Source organism: Amblyomma americanum, chromosome 9 (assembly GCF_052857255.1).
Source record: "Amblyomma americanum isolate KBUSLIRL-KWMA chromosome 9, ASM5285725v1, whole genome shotgun sequence".
Classification (NCBI taxonomy): domain Eukaryota; kingdom Metazoa; phylum Arthropoda; class Arachnida; order Ixodida; family Ixodidae; genus Amblyomma; species Amblyomma americanum.
This window is the reverse complement of record NC_135505.1, coordinates 45,270,096-45,284,346: the sequence shown is the minus strand read 5'-3', so window position 1 is coordinate 45,284,346 and position 14,251 is coordinate 45,270,096. Positions and strand designations below refer to the sequence as shown.

General features: G+C 45.8%; 1 protein-coding gene across 1 annotated transcript; it reads left to right on the top strand.

Moving 5' to 3' along the window:
• Positions 1-12,979: 12,979 nt before the first annotated feature.
• On the top strand, positions 12,980-13,575 carry LOC144103326 (uncharacterized). The gene is made up of 3 exons (XM_077636078.1): positions 12,980-13,100; positions 13,207-13,473; positions 13,562-13,575. The coding sequence occupies exons 1-3, from the start codon at positions 12,980-12,982 to the stop codon at positions 13,573-13,575; spliced, it is 402 nt and encodes a 133-aa protein (XP_077492204.1).
• The last annotated feature ends 676 nt before the right edge of the window (positions 13,576-14,251 follow it).

The following is a 14,251-nucleotide window of genomic DNA, read 5'->3' as shown; positions in this document are numbered from 1 at the left end:
ACTGGTTATTTGAACCGATATATATTTCGGCTCTTATTGGTCTACCCTAAATATTGCCATGAGAAGGCGTATCTTATGCGCATTTGGAAAAAAAAAATATTATGTGGTACCTAGAAGGAGTGATTTACCAGCATTATTCATTATTTACTGTCAACATATCTTTAGGTAAACCACCGCGGTGGCTTACTGCTTATGGCGCTCGGCTGCTGACCCGAAAGACTCGGGTTCGATCCCGGCTGTGGTGGTCGAATTTCGATGGAGGCGAAATTCTAGAGGCCCATGTGCTGTTCGATGTCAGTGCACGTTAAAAAATCCCAGGTGGTCGAAATTTCCGGAGCGCTTCACTACGGCGTCTTTCATAGCCTGAGTCGCTTTGGGACGTTAAACCCCCATAAACTATGAACCAAAGATTTTAGCCTACTGATTCTGCCTATTGCCTAGCAAGTTTTATTTTTATTTATATTCTGATTGTATACTCCTTTTAGGGGCCTTTTCACCTTTCGTCGTCGCGTTTCATTTACTCGGTACTGCCCCTGGCACCGCCGATGTTAATGGCAGAGGCACAAGCGCGATTTTCATTTATCTGGGGCCCTTTTATCATTGGTTTAGTAGTGCTTTTGCATGTTAGTGCTTGTACCTGTCATGAGTGCTTTTTCACTTAGTAATGATCGCCAGCTTGTGAGGCCTTTTATTCGCAATGTCCACTGGCTGATAGTGTACCACGGTGGCCCAGGCGAATGGCATAAATTGTGCTGGTTTTTTATAACACAATAAAGCGTTGAAAGTCAGCGCTCGTCCTGTGTTTCGTGTTTCTTCTCGTCCTCGTTGCGTGGCGCTGTGTGTCAATCTGTGTCGTATAAATTAATTACTTGCTTGCTACTCACATTTTTGAGTGTAAACATGTAAAGGTTGGCAGGTTTCCATCTTCCGGCCACTGTGCGTGTTGGCGAGCCACAAGCCACAGTCGTAATCAGCGTCAGGTGCCAGGCCGTTCACATTGACACTTGCGATGATCCAGTTATTATCGTTGCAAGTGAAGTGAGGGGATAAAAAATTTTCATTTTAGCAGCTGCCCCAGCATTCGTTGACAAGGCAGCTCCTGACTTCCGACACGTGCACCAGGATTTCCACCGAAGAATTGCTGGCAGCTGTTACTTCATCCTTCACGTTTCCAGGCACTTCGTTCGGATGAGAAGAATAAAAAATGCAACGTACCGCCATACAAACAGTTTCAAATGTTTCTCTTTTATTCGTCAATGCAAACAAAAAGAGTGATGTAATATTACATCTAATAAGGGAGAAGCAAGGTAGTGAAGAAGTAATAATGTTTGTCTTTCACAATACGACAAAGAAGATTTCCAGAGAAGCAAAATAAAAAAAATTGATAGTCCGAAATAGTGGCGAAGAAATAAGCGGCGTTTTTGCGTGCTTCTCGCACATGAAACACGTTACAGTATATTCGCCTGGTGACATTGTACACAGACTGCATGGATGGGTGGATGGATGGATACGGCTGAACCACTTAAATCGGGCGGTTGCTAAAGCCACCTAGCCATGACTTATGAAATTTTACTTTTCTCTTAATTTTAGCCACCAATCATATAACCTTCGCTTGGTTATTTCTACCCGCTGAAAATCTACTTTCTCTTCACTGTCCTTAAACACTAATGCCTTGGATAAATCAACCCCGCTGCTTTCCACTGAAGGGTGAAGCCCTTTACAGAAAACTATCAAGTGTTCGACCGTTTCCTCCTCATCTGCGCAAGGAACCCACAACGTGTCTATCTCGTGGTACCTGACTCTATATGTCTTAGGCCGCAAAGCTCCCGTCCTGGCCTCAAACAACAAAGAGCATCCCCTACAATTATCATAGATATTTTCTTTGGCAATTTCCTGCTTTAAAATCCTGTATGTTCCCAAAGCAGATTTCTTCAGCATCCCTGTTTTCCACAGAGCTCTCCCTGTTTCTTTAACCTTTTTCTTAGCTGCTAACTGCTGATTTGCCCCCTACTGCTGTCCAGATATTTGCTTGTCAATTTTCTAGTTTGCTTTCTGCGTTTCTTATCAACATTCGTTATATACAGCTATTTGCAAACTTTCCCAGGCCACTGCTTTTCCCCCATTTTTCTCAATCGCTCCTAAAATGCTATCTTACTGCTAGCTTCTCTGCTCTCGAAAGACGCACATCCCATATCACCCTGATTTGGTGTATTGTCATGTGCTTCCAAAGCTAGCCTTCCTACGCCACGTTGATTACTTTCCAACCTTGCTTGAACATCTCGTCTCATGCACAGGACCGCATTACCGAAAGTCAGGCTAGGAACCATCACCCCTTTCCAGATCCCTCTTACCACTTCATACATATTGTAATTCCTCAGTGCCCTATTTTTCATGACAGCTGCATTCCTACTAGCTTTATTTATTACATATTTTTCATGCCAGGTCAGGTAGATACTCAGCACCGTTATTTATCCACACCCCAAGATACTTGTACTCATCCACTACTTCTAGCGTGAAATCGTGTATTCTATTCTCGCCGACCTCATCGTTAAATAGCATGACTGCAGATTTTTTATTACTAAACATGAAACCTAATCTATCTCCCTCTGTACCACTATGTCTATCAGCTTCTGTAAATCTTCCTTGTTGTCAGCCATTAGCACTATATAATCGGCGTATATTACTCCCGGTAATGACTGTTTAATCAATTCTCCTTGCTTGAAAAAAGAAAGGTTGAAACCTAGTCCGCTCCTCTTTAGCTTGGTCTCCAACCCTAGCAGATACAGCATGAACAACAAAGGAGACAGAGGACATACTTGCCTAAGCACCCGCTGTATCTCTACAGGCTGTCATACATTTTTTCCCATTTTATAAGCACTCTGGTACATTTATATATATCTTTTAAAAGATTAATTACTCTCTCTTCTACATCCAATGTGCCCAGCATGTCCCACAGATACCCTTGATTAGCGTAGTCGTAGGCTCCCTTAATATCCAGAAATGCTAGCCATAGGGGCCTGTGTTCCTTTTCAGCAATCTTTATACACTGCGTCAATGCACACAGATTGTCCTCCAACCTCCATTGTTTCCGGAACCCAATTTGTAGCTCCTCTAGCACCCCCTCGTTCTCCACCCAAGCCTGCAATCTGTCCTATATAATCTGCATCACCACCCTGTAAACCACACATGTCACTGTTATGGGACGGTAGTTACTTACGTCAGATTTGTCCCCCTTTCCCTTTTATATCGTGTTCTTTCTACTTAATCGCCATTCATCGGGGACTTTCCCATCCACTATTATTTTTTACCTACCTGTAATAATGTTTCCTTGGATTTTGGTCCTAGCTTCTTTATTAACATAATCAGAATACCATCTGGTCCTGTTGACGTGCCATTAGGAACCTTCTCTGCCCTTTCCCACTCGCTTTGCTCAAAAGAAACTATTGCAGTAACCGGTCCATCCTCCTTCGATAAATTATGTGCAACATTTCTTTCTTTAAATTTATCTGTCCTCCTTGTTCCTATGTGTTTTATCGCTTCATCCCCTTCTAGTCGAATACCCTGATCTGTAACAACAAACCTTTGTACTAGCCTAATCTTAATACCCATGGAATTTAGATGCTTCCAGAATTTTTGAGTTGCTTTTCTATCCTTTTTATTTACTTTTGACATCCATCTGGCACCGTTTCTTCTAAATTTTTTTTATTAATCAAATACGATGCTTTTCTTCTACACTTTATGAACGTATCCCATTTTCTGTCTACTTCAACTTCTGGTTCCCGCCTCTTCTTGGAATATCTGTGTTCCCTGGACGTTTCCTGGCGTCTCTCTATCGCCCTCTTGACCTCCTCATCCCACCGACTCTTGGGTTTGCGTCTTTTCCCTTGTGGCTTTTACTCGCACCTTAGCTAGCTCTAGCTCCAGTAATCGAGTTAATTCGGTATAAGTCCATTCTGCTTCACTATCTCCAAAACTTACTTTCTCAATTTGTTTGGCTGCTGCTTCCAATTGCTTTTCTGAGTAAAAATTCCCCTCTGATTGTTTATCTCGCTGCAGTGCTATTTTGGTTTCTCTTCTGAAACTCAACTTGATACGCTTGTGGTACCACCTACATTTCTGGAACCATGTTCATCTATGCTCATTACCCCTAATCTATTATACGTCTTTTGTGACATTAGTGCATAATCTATAGTCGAGTGCAGACTCCCTTTCTCCCTTGTTATGAGCCCTTCACACTTCCCAGTACTGTTGCATAAAATAAAATCATGCCTGTCCCACATGTCCTGCAGCATGCTTCCTGTCAAATCTGTGTACCCATTCAGGTCTTCTATATATGCGTTTATGTCGCCTGATATACTTATCTCGCTCTGTCCTCCTAGCTCATCAAAGTCGCTTAATTCTAACATTCTCCTGTTTACGTCTTTGGAATTAGCTCCTGTCCACAGGTATACAAAGCCAAGGAGTGTTTGCTCCCCTGCCACTTTTCCTTTTAGCCATATATGTTCCTTGCATCCCAGTTTAACCCTTTGGAAATTCTTACTTTTATGAATGAATGACCCAATACCAACCCCCTTTCTGCTGCCCTCTGTTTTATTGCAATATTCCCATGCGTAGTCTGAGTTACAGGGTGGTTGCTCCATGTCTCTGATATGCATTTCCACTAAACCATATACCATTATTTCTTCCTGCCTTAACTGTTCTTCTATATCCTCCCATTTCAGTCTATTCCTTCCACCTTGCATGTTAATGAAACATATATCTGAATTAACTTGGCCCTGGCGCTTGTGTCTATTTCTTCTCCTATAGTTCCATCGTCTCTTTGATCTTGGTTATTCCTTCTCTACACTTGTTCCCTCAGAGCACTGGCTCCTCCCAAAAAAGCTGTTGCCTGGCGACCCATCCTACTACCCACCCTCTTGCCAGTAGCACCACCACAGTGAATGCCATCCTGTGCAAAAGAGTGTGGCCTGGCCTCGTACACTTCCCTGTTAACTTCCATTACCCCGTATCTTAGTCGTCGACTCATTAACCTAATCACACGGTTAGCCTCAACTATCCTCCATTCCGTTTCGCTGGCCTGAGTCTGGACCTCTGGGATTGTGCATATGGTCACATGCAAACTCTCAGAGGCCTCTCTAAGCCTACGCATCCCCACTTCTAACTGCTTCTCGTGATTCTGGCTCCTCCCCTTCAGCACATCGTTCAGACCAGCATGGATAACGACAAGGTGTTCTCCATCCATGCTGCCCCCCCACCACCTCCTGGGCTTTGGCCATTGCATCTACCATGCACTTCCCTGACTGGGCCTACACCTGCACCCGCCTGTCCGCCTTCACTGTCGTCAAACCTCCTCCCTCAACACTTGCTACGTTCGAGTCACCGACTACCAGAACCCTCCTCCGCTCTAACCGTTCCCTTCCTGACTGCGACTGTTGCCCTCCGGATTGCACTACCTGTCTCTCCCGCCGCCTTACGCTACTGTCGCGAGTTTTTATCTCTCTCACTTCCCCACTCAACGCCTGCTGTACTACAGCACTGCAGGATCGACGAGCCTCGTCCCCAACCTGACACTTCTCCGAACCGGGGTGCCCTGACGCCTGTGACCTAAGCGCTTCTACTTGCTCTTCTAGCTGGGCCCGCTGTTCCTGCTCCTCCTTCAGCTCGGCCACAATTCGCTCAAACTGGTCAGCATCAGCCTCCTCCTTGTTGCAATGACCTTCTTATTACGCCCTCTAGTGTTGAAACAAATCGGACCTGGTATTCGCCTCAGTCTTTTAGGCCGATTTGATCCCGACCTCACCCAACAGAAGCCTGCAGCCCGCCAGTCGAACTGACGCCGGCTTCATGAATGTACCACATTCATCCCTGCACAGTCACCAGCTGGACTTCACCGAGGCGCGCAAGTCCTCATCCACAGGGCGCGCGCTGGAACGGTCTGCACTGGCGGCATTCTTGCTCAATTACGGTACCACACTGCGAATAGGGGGCAACTCCCTGATGCGTAACATGACACCTCGCATTTAATAAAGTTTCCTGTCCTACACAAGGGGCAGGTGCCATCCCGACCATATATGACCTGTTATGCAAGTGAGTCGGACTACAACGAATGCGCGCCAAGCAAATTACTCCGGATATTCGTTGCTTACAGGATCGGATTATGCCCCAAGATTCAGCTTCCGCGAAAAAAAAGCGCTGGTATCTTTGTGGGCTGTTGTGAGCGTATTAAGATTCAATAGCTAGGCCCTGAGCCATTCCACTTCAAATAAAGGGTTCCAATCCAGCGTGCTTGTATCCAAGGCAAATTTCCAAAAATATAACACATTAGCTAATGGGGACGCTAAAGCGCTGCTAGAAATAAATTTCAGCAACGTAGGGCTCTTTACGACTTCTATAGTCGCCCAGTGGACGGGCGTCTTGCAATTCGCGCGCATCGAAACACCACCTCCGCCGACAAGAAGGAACCCTCGCCGTCGTCTTCAGCAGCCAAGAGCGCTCACGACCGAACCACTGTGGCAGGCCGTGTTCTACAAAGTCTGCGGGAGCTGACATCTCTCGCTTCGTTGTAGCCAAAGCCAAAATTCTGAGGGCACTGCAGTCTGCTTACATGGACGAATGTGAAATCATGTGTTTTCAGGAAAGAAAAGGTGTTTGTGGAAGGGAAACGACGCAGCAGATTTCATGTCTCGAAATATCGCTGGACACCTCAACCGCGCTAGCTCTTAAAGCATTCAATTGAATGTGCATATCTCATCGGTCCGAACATCTGTCTCATGTTAGCCTCCAATTACAGATCTCAAAATATCGGTAGACGCCCCAACCGCACCTTAAGGGAAAATGTGGTCTTAGAAATGATATTCTCAAAGTGCATTAGTCCGAATGCCTGTCGCAAGCTAGCCTGCAACTTCACTAAAACAAGTAAGCTATATGCAAAGAGATAAGCTATGGGACCACCCAGAATACTGCATGGCGAATGATTGCTGATAACTTCGATTAATGTAATCGGGAATACTGCCACCACAGTGAGGTCAACCAGTGATAACATCGCTAGGATTTTGTCTGCACCTTCGATATCTTTACAGACCAGCGCCGTCGCATCGGCGGACTCAGTTTCGCCCGCCGTGCGTCACTTTCCATAATTGTTCTTCTCTCCTGTCTCTACGTTGCAGCGATTGTGCTAATTACACTAATTAATTTCTAATTAAACTAATTAGTTCTTAATTACTTCACTAAATAGCACTGAGTCGTCATCGTTTTTTATTACGGCACATACAACATTGTTAATTTATTCTTCAACACCAGTAAACACTTACATATTAATTCATAAATGGTGACATCATCTTCCGGACGAGTTTTTCTGACACAACTCAGTCATCTATATTGATTTCGCATTAAAAACGTCCTACTATGAGTGGAACTTTCGTTTGGTTGGGATAAAGAACTGCAGTTCAAATGCCAAAAAGAATTGTTTTCCTCTTACTAGCACTGATAGTTCAACCCCAACAAACAAATGCTCACAATAACGCTTTCAATATTGTTCGCGAAGAAACGTTGAGGAAACGCGAAGTCTGCTTCTGCGCGACTATTAATAGCCGAGGAGGGCACACATTGAAATTATTTTCTTAAAGAACAATTTTGTAATAAGATAAAGCCAAGGGTGGAAATTTGGTCGAGTCGGTATTGATTAGTCATCAAAAACTGCAAAAGAAAAACACAATTATGAATATTTTATAGTCTCAGCTAACGTGCATTCCTATGCTGGAAACGAAAATGCGAAAATGTTCCCGGCTATTCACTTTGGTAGAAGTTTCCCCGCCATCAGTTAAGCCCTTTTGGGTTATGTTTAAACAATCTCTAAGTCAGGTCAAAACTCCTGCGCGGTGAGAAGCAGCTGTTGCGTGTGGCGTTCTGAATGAAGTAATGTAGAGCAACAGCAGTACACGAGAAGAGTAGGCAACTTACTGCAGGCTAGTCGATAAAGTTCCACTTGCAAAAAATTCGCATCGCACGGTAGTTTTGTGGTCATCTTAAGCGTGTGGAACTCTGTTTACTCCAATGCAGTTTGAATTTTCAACATCAATATCTTCAAACACTAGCCCTAAGGGAACCATACTGATTTAAAGGCAAGAAGTCTGGCAAGACCTAATCGTTAAGTGCAAATTTCAGAGTCAATGCATTGGACATTGAATTTTGAAATGTTCTCACTAACTTATTACTATGACAACACTGACCACCCTCTCACTTTTTCTCTCCTTCTGCTGATTTTAAGAACTAAATTTATTTTGTGCAGCTCATCGTTAATGTAGTAACAAAAACGCAGAACATTTTTTAAAAGCCGGTATAAATATTTCAGCGTTTTGTGTAGGAGTTTTAATCCAAGCTTTCTCTCTTAATGTCGCGAAAGGTTACTTCAGCCTTTAAAAATTCCTTTGCTAATTTTGTGTTCTGCGCTTGCATTCAAGAGAATGCCAAGACCTCTCGTTTGACGTTGAATGTAAGAGTGGTAGTTGAATGAAATGCATGTCCCGAGATCACCTCCAAAAGAACCGGCAATAGCCATCTTTCGCGGCTCTCCATCGACAAACGCGGGGTCCACTGAATGGATTTGAGCACCGCGTGGAGAGCATTCTAAGGTCGTAGCCCGTCCCGAGCCCGAGACTCAACGCGTGCGCGTAGACAAAAGTCCGAGCCCGCTACACTATCACTTTGCTGACACGAGTCGGACCCGACAATCTCAGCATGACGTCCGGCCCCGCTGTGCCAGGCCCTCTCCCCTTGAGCAGCTTAAAAGATAATTGAGATCGAAGTGCATGTACTCCCCTGCTATGCATGCAACTAGTGGCCGCCAAAAGCGCTCAAGTAGCTATAGGGCCTAAAACATTTGTTGGGGGAAGAAAAAAGAAGAAAAAATAAGGCGGTGTCGCCAGCTTACCTTATTGAAAAATCATCATATCAGTGAATAGCCCCGATCCTCCGAGACCCAAATGGAGAGAGTTCCATAAACATGCAATCAACATATCGTTAACTTCATATTTTAATCGGACATCCCTGCATCCCGCAAATGCCACGTCCCCGAAGGAGCATAATTCAAATTGTTTTTTGTTATTTAGCACATTTTTTTCGTTTAATTCATGGTCCTATGGTCGCATTTTTATTGCCAGGAAAAGCAAAAGTTCCTGTTTATTCTGTAGAATGTATTTGAAGACCCGAGGTGCCCTTCAGCAATGCGCTTTTCTCCAATTGCGTTTTTCGTAGCTTAGAATTATGGTTTTGGAAAGCGAAGACAGACAATAAGACTATTCGTGAAGAGACAGCTGTTTGTCGAGCAGTCGAGTGAAGACACTGCCAGGAGCACTTATGATACTTCAAATGTTCAGTCATGAGCTGTGCCGTCAAATCGACCAGATGCGGAATGCCTACTGGTAGCTTGGATGGTTTATGGTCGCATATAATTCATACAACCCAAACCGGCAGTGCTTCGTACTTTAAAGTAAAGGCACTCGTCAAACTGAGGGGCCTGTAAACAGTTAAAACACTTCGTTATGAACGTAGCTGTGGTCCAGGCAGCTGCTGGATTTTCTGTTTTTATTTTTTAAACCTTTTATGTAGTTGACGGCCAAGAGGAGTGTGCGCCCAAAGTTAATTAATGCAGCACTGTTACTGACCCACCAAACATCGGTCTACAAATGAGCTTTCCTTCATTCTCCGTCCGGCCGCCGCGGTGGCTGTGTGGTTGTGGCGCTCGGCTGCCGGCCCGAAAGACGCGGGTTCGATCCCGGCCGCGGCGGTCGAATTTCGATGGAGATGAAATTCTTGAGGCCCGTGTACTGTGCGATGCCAGTGAACGTTAAAGAACCCCGGGTGGTCGAAATTTCCGTAGCCCTTCACTACGGCGTCTCTCATAGCCTGAGTCGCTTTGGGATGTTAAACCCCATAAACCAAACTAAACCATTCTCCGTCCACAAAAGTTGTTTCTAGCGGTTTAGAAATAAACAACAGGTTTGTGAGTAATTTTTTCGTGCCAGGTAGATGGAATTGCATGCAACCAAAACAAGTACGGAAACACTTGGTAACTTTTTACAGCCAGCATCGTTGCCATATTTTATCTGCGTCGCTTCTAGACGCCCGAAATCTGCCTCACCCCGCAATAAGGAACAAATGATTCTAATAAGGTCAATGCCCGGCCACGCCCTGGATTTCTGGCTAGCCCAAGGCCGTGCTCTTTTAGTTGCTAGCAAAACTTTCTATGGAACCAAACTGCAAAATAGCAGGAAATCAGTAAGACTTGCTGAAGTTCCTGATCTTATGTAAACACCATCGACTGCTTCCAGCTCCCGTGTTGCGATACCCGGATGAGATTCGTCTACAGAAGAGAGTTTAACACCAAAACGGGATACGACAATGAACAGCAGACAACACGAGCGCTAATAACAACTGAACCTTTATTTTGAGAAGAGGCAGTAAATAAAGGGGAAGAGATTCAAACACAAAAAGAAACAGAAAAAATCTCCAGTGGAGGCGATAGGTGAGGGCGTTTTTAGATATCTAGATACGCAATTTCTTTGGCTGGAAGATAACTCAAAGTGCGCTGATACAGCCGGCGCCCTTTTTGATGATTGTGAACACTCCGGTGTATTCGCGCGTCACCTGATTACGATGAGTCATAAGAATCTTGCATCCTCGCAAGTCTGACCTCGACCAACCCTCTTGGCAACCTCGACAGAGAGGCGTGAGGTTGCTTTTTGAGAATTGATGCCTAGAACGACGCGGCGCGCTCCCTTAGGCGATCAGTGGATGACCGAGCGCATGATTTGCACCTTGTTCACAAATATGGCTTCGTGAAGACGGCAAGCTTCGTCAATGGACTTTGTTCTGAAGTTCAAGGAGGGCCATCTAAGTTGGAATTATGCCCATGCAAAAGCTTTTGCCTTTCCACTCGGCCCAATCCAAGCTGGTGAAGGGTGCCATTGTGGTGTTTGCGATAATCAATGCCCTTCTGAGATCCTGCCCTTATAAAGTGCACCTTGACGCCCAGGCTCTGCGTCTTAGGTGTGCGGAGTTCTCTGACTACCTTCCGCGTAGCCTTTGAGGGAAGGTTTTCGTAGAAATGCACTACAAAGTGGCCACAAACGAAAACGACCAGGAGAGGGCACCGACTTTAGTGGTTCCGTATATCCACGGCTTTGCACACAAATTCAATAATATGGGCGATATTGAAGGTGTGCCAGTAGTATTGAATGAACTGAAGCTTGAACGAATGTGCAAGCACTTTAATCAAGTCTTAAGAAGTGAGGCTGTCAAAAGAAGCACGAAACACGGTTCCTACCTACCGAGCCGGGAGTATTAATATACGGCATTCCACTTTCCACGGACGACACCGGCCGCGATATCTGAATGATCGCGTGCAGGAACATGCCACAACGGCCGGAAATTTGGCGCGGAAAAAAGACCTGCCGCCTAACTGTCCTGATTGTCAAGAGCAAACCAGGTAGTCGGACTTCTACTGATCGCCTGTAGGGCAGCGCGCTGAGCCATTTAGGGCATCCGCTTCCAACAGCAACCTAAAGCTTCATTATCGAGATTGCCAAGAGGGTTGGTCGAGGCCACATAAGTGATCGCGATCAGCTGACGCGCGAAATCCTCGAAGTTTTCACGACCAGCAAAAAGGGGGCAGACTGCGTCAACGCACCTTAAGTTAGCTTCCTATCTAAAGAAATCACGTACCTAGATAGGTAAAAGAGCCTTAACCTCTCGCCTCGGCTACCTGTTTTCTTCTGTGCGTTTTTTGTGCGTTGGCATCTTTGCTAAATTATTGTTGCGTGAGCTGCACTGGCTGAGAGTGCGCAGTTTCGCGTGGCTCATGGAGAGCCGTGCTGGGCGTGCGCGTGGAATAGTAGACACTTTTAGTTGGACGTACGCAGTGAGCTTGCGTACGCAACGACACTGCGGGTAACAAGTGCGCATGCGCAGAACGCAACGTATCTAGCCGGGCGTTGCGGACGTACGCCCGCTATAAAGCATAGCGTAGCGTACGCAACGTGGGACGCTACGTGCTGCGTTGACAAGATAGCGGCGCCCAGCTCGCCCGCTTCGGAATAAATACATGTCGCCGCTGGATTGTCTTACGCAATAGCTCGCTCAAATGGTAGCGGTTCGCTTTTATTTCGCCTACTCTCACGCACACGCCAAAATGTTAGCGACAAATGTCCCTTGTTTTTCAGATACTGAAGTGATTTTTGACCTTTTAAGCCTAAGTAACGTTGTGTACGTTTATCGCCATAGCAACTGCACTTGTCGAATACTTTTTTAGCGATGTGCCTGCTTTTGCACTTCGTTAAACATTATACCTTTTTTTTCTTCATTGGAAACAGTAATATACTAATTACAATTGTCAGAAAGTAAAAGATGTGCAGCCCAGCGCTTTCAGTGTTTGTCACTAGATGGCAGCACGATACGGAACCACGACATCGTAAAGATGCAGACGCCACACTGGTGCACGTGCTGTCATCCACGGCGAACATGCAAGCCGCCGCGAGTAATGGAAGAGATGCTGTCAACGCAGGCAAAGTATTTTATACGCCGAAATTGGATGTCGCTTTACTTCTTGAAGTACAAACAAGTGACCCATTTCGGAATCCCGACCAATGGGACGACATCGCCCTTCGGCTGAAGGCGATGCTGAAAAAGCCATTCACGTCGCGTAGCGTGCGCGATCGGTTCGACCTCCTGATTACGCGGTACGCCGCCAACGATAGGAGGAATCAAAAGAAGTAAGTTTTCTATTATTTTTGTGTGTGCGCGCAAGCGTTAATTTCTGTACCTGACTCCATTAAGATCGGGAACAGAAGAAGAGTACAGCGAGCGTGACCAACTCCTTCAGGACATATTGTGTCTAATCGATGGGACGTCTTATAAGATTAAACGTTCAAGAAAAGATGGTGGGTCTGCGAGCAGGAAAGACCTTGCAGCCGCTTCCCAGGCAATGAACAACACCGCAGCGCGGAAGAAGACGGCCGCTGCCAGGGATTTGTACATGGAGAGGTACGCGGCGGCATACCGGGATACACCACCAGAAAGTGCTGGTATCGACCTCGACATGGCCGGTAAGCGTTCCAGCAGACGGCAATAATTCAGCTGCAATCACAGAGGCTGAATTTGCATCATGCAGGTTTGTTGGTGAAAGCAAATTTTCATATGTTGCGTTTACAGGCAGCAGCGGGGTCACGCCGGGAGAGTTATTGCACGGCATGCTGGCAACGACGGCAGATGACGAGGAGCGCGCCCCAAGCACGCCTCCTATGGACCAAACTCCTGCAGTGCCTGATGCCAGGCCTCCTATGGACCCAACTCCTGTAGTGCCTGAAGTCAGGCCTCCTATGGACTCAACTCCTGCAGTGCCTCATGCCAGGAGCCTTCCCAGCACTCAGCCTTCTGAGCGAGTGCAACAGCAAACGCCCTTGAGTTACCCAGGACGAGGCAGGTTATTTGAAAACGTTAATATTCTAGCATTCAGCAAGGTGAAAATTTGGGAGAGTTGGTAAGTGTTCATCATTTTTGCTCACAGCGCAACAAGAATGAGAGAAAAGACGAAAGGCTACCACATACAAGCGCTGACTATGAACCGTTTTTTTATTGAAGAACAAAAGGCATATAAATACACACAATGAACTACTTATCAAACAATAAAATTTATGTGGAAGGCACGTGGGGCACCCTGGTGCCACCCTGGAGCTTATGCACATGTGCCACCCTGGATCCTGGAGCATAGGCTCCAGGGTGGCAGCTGTATTAGCCAACATCTTTTTAAGCAGGATTGATAGGGCAATTGAAAAGGCATTGGATGAATAAGTCATTAGGGTTTTTCGGTATGTTTACGACGACTACTTGGTGTTCACCCGAACAGGCCGATTGCATAGAAGTCTTGTCGACGTTCTGGAGATTTTTAAGGGATATGGACGTGGGCTAGAGTTCACAACTGAGGTTCCCAGCAACAGAGAACTGCAGTTTTTGGATTTGGCATTGTGTGGTGAGGACAAACACTTGTGCTGGTGGTATTCCCCGAGGACTACCAAACCATTGCTAAACTTTCGGTCTGGCCATTCTAAGCTCAAAGCAGGGTATTGCCGTTTCTTGCTTGCGATAAGCTCTCAGGAAATCTTGCCATGAGAGGACGGGGGAGAGCATTTTGCGCAAGGAAGCCAGTTACATGTGAATGGGTACCCTGATCAACTCATTTCCAGGGCAGCGGAGAAAC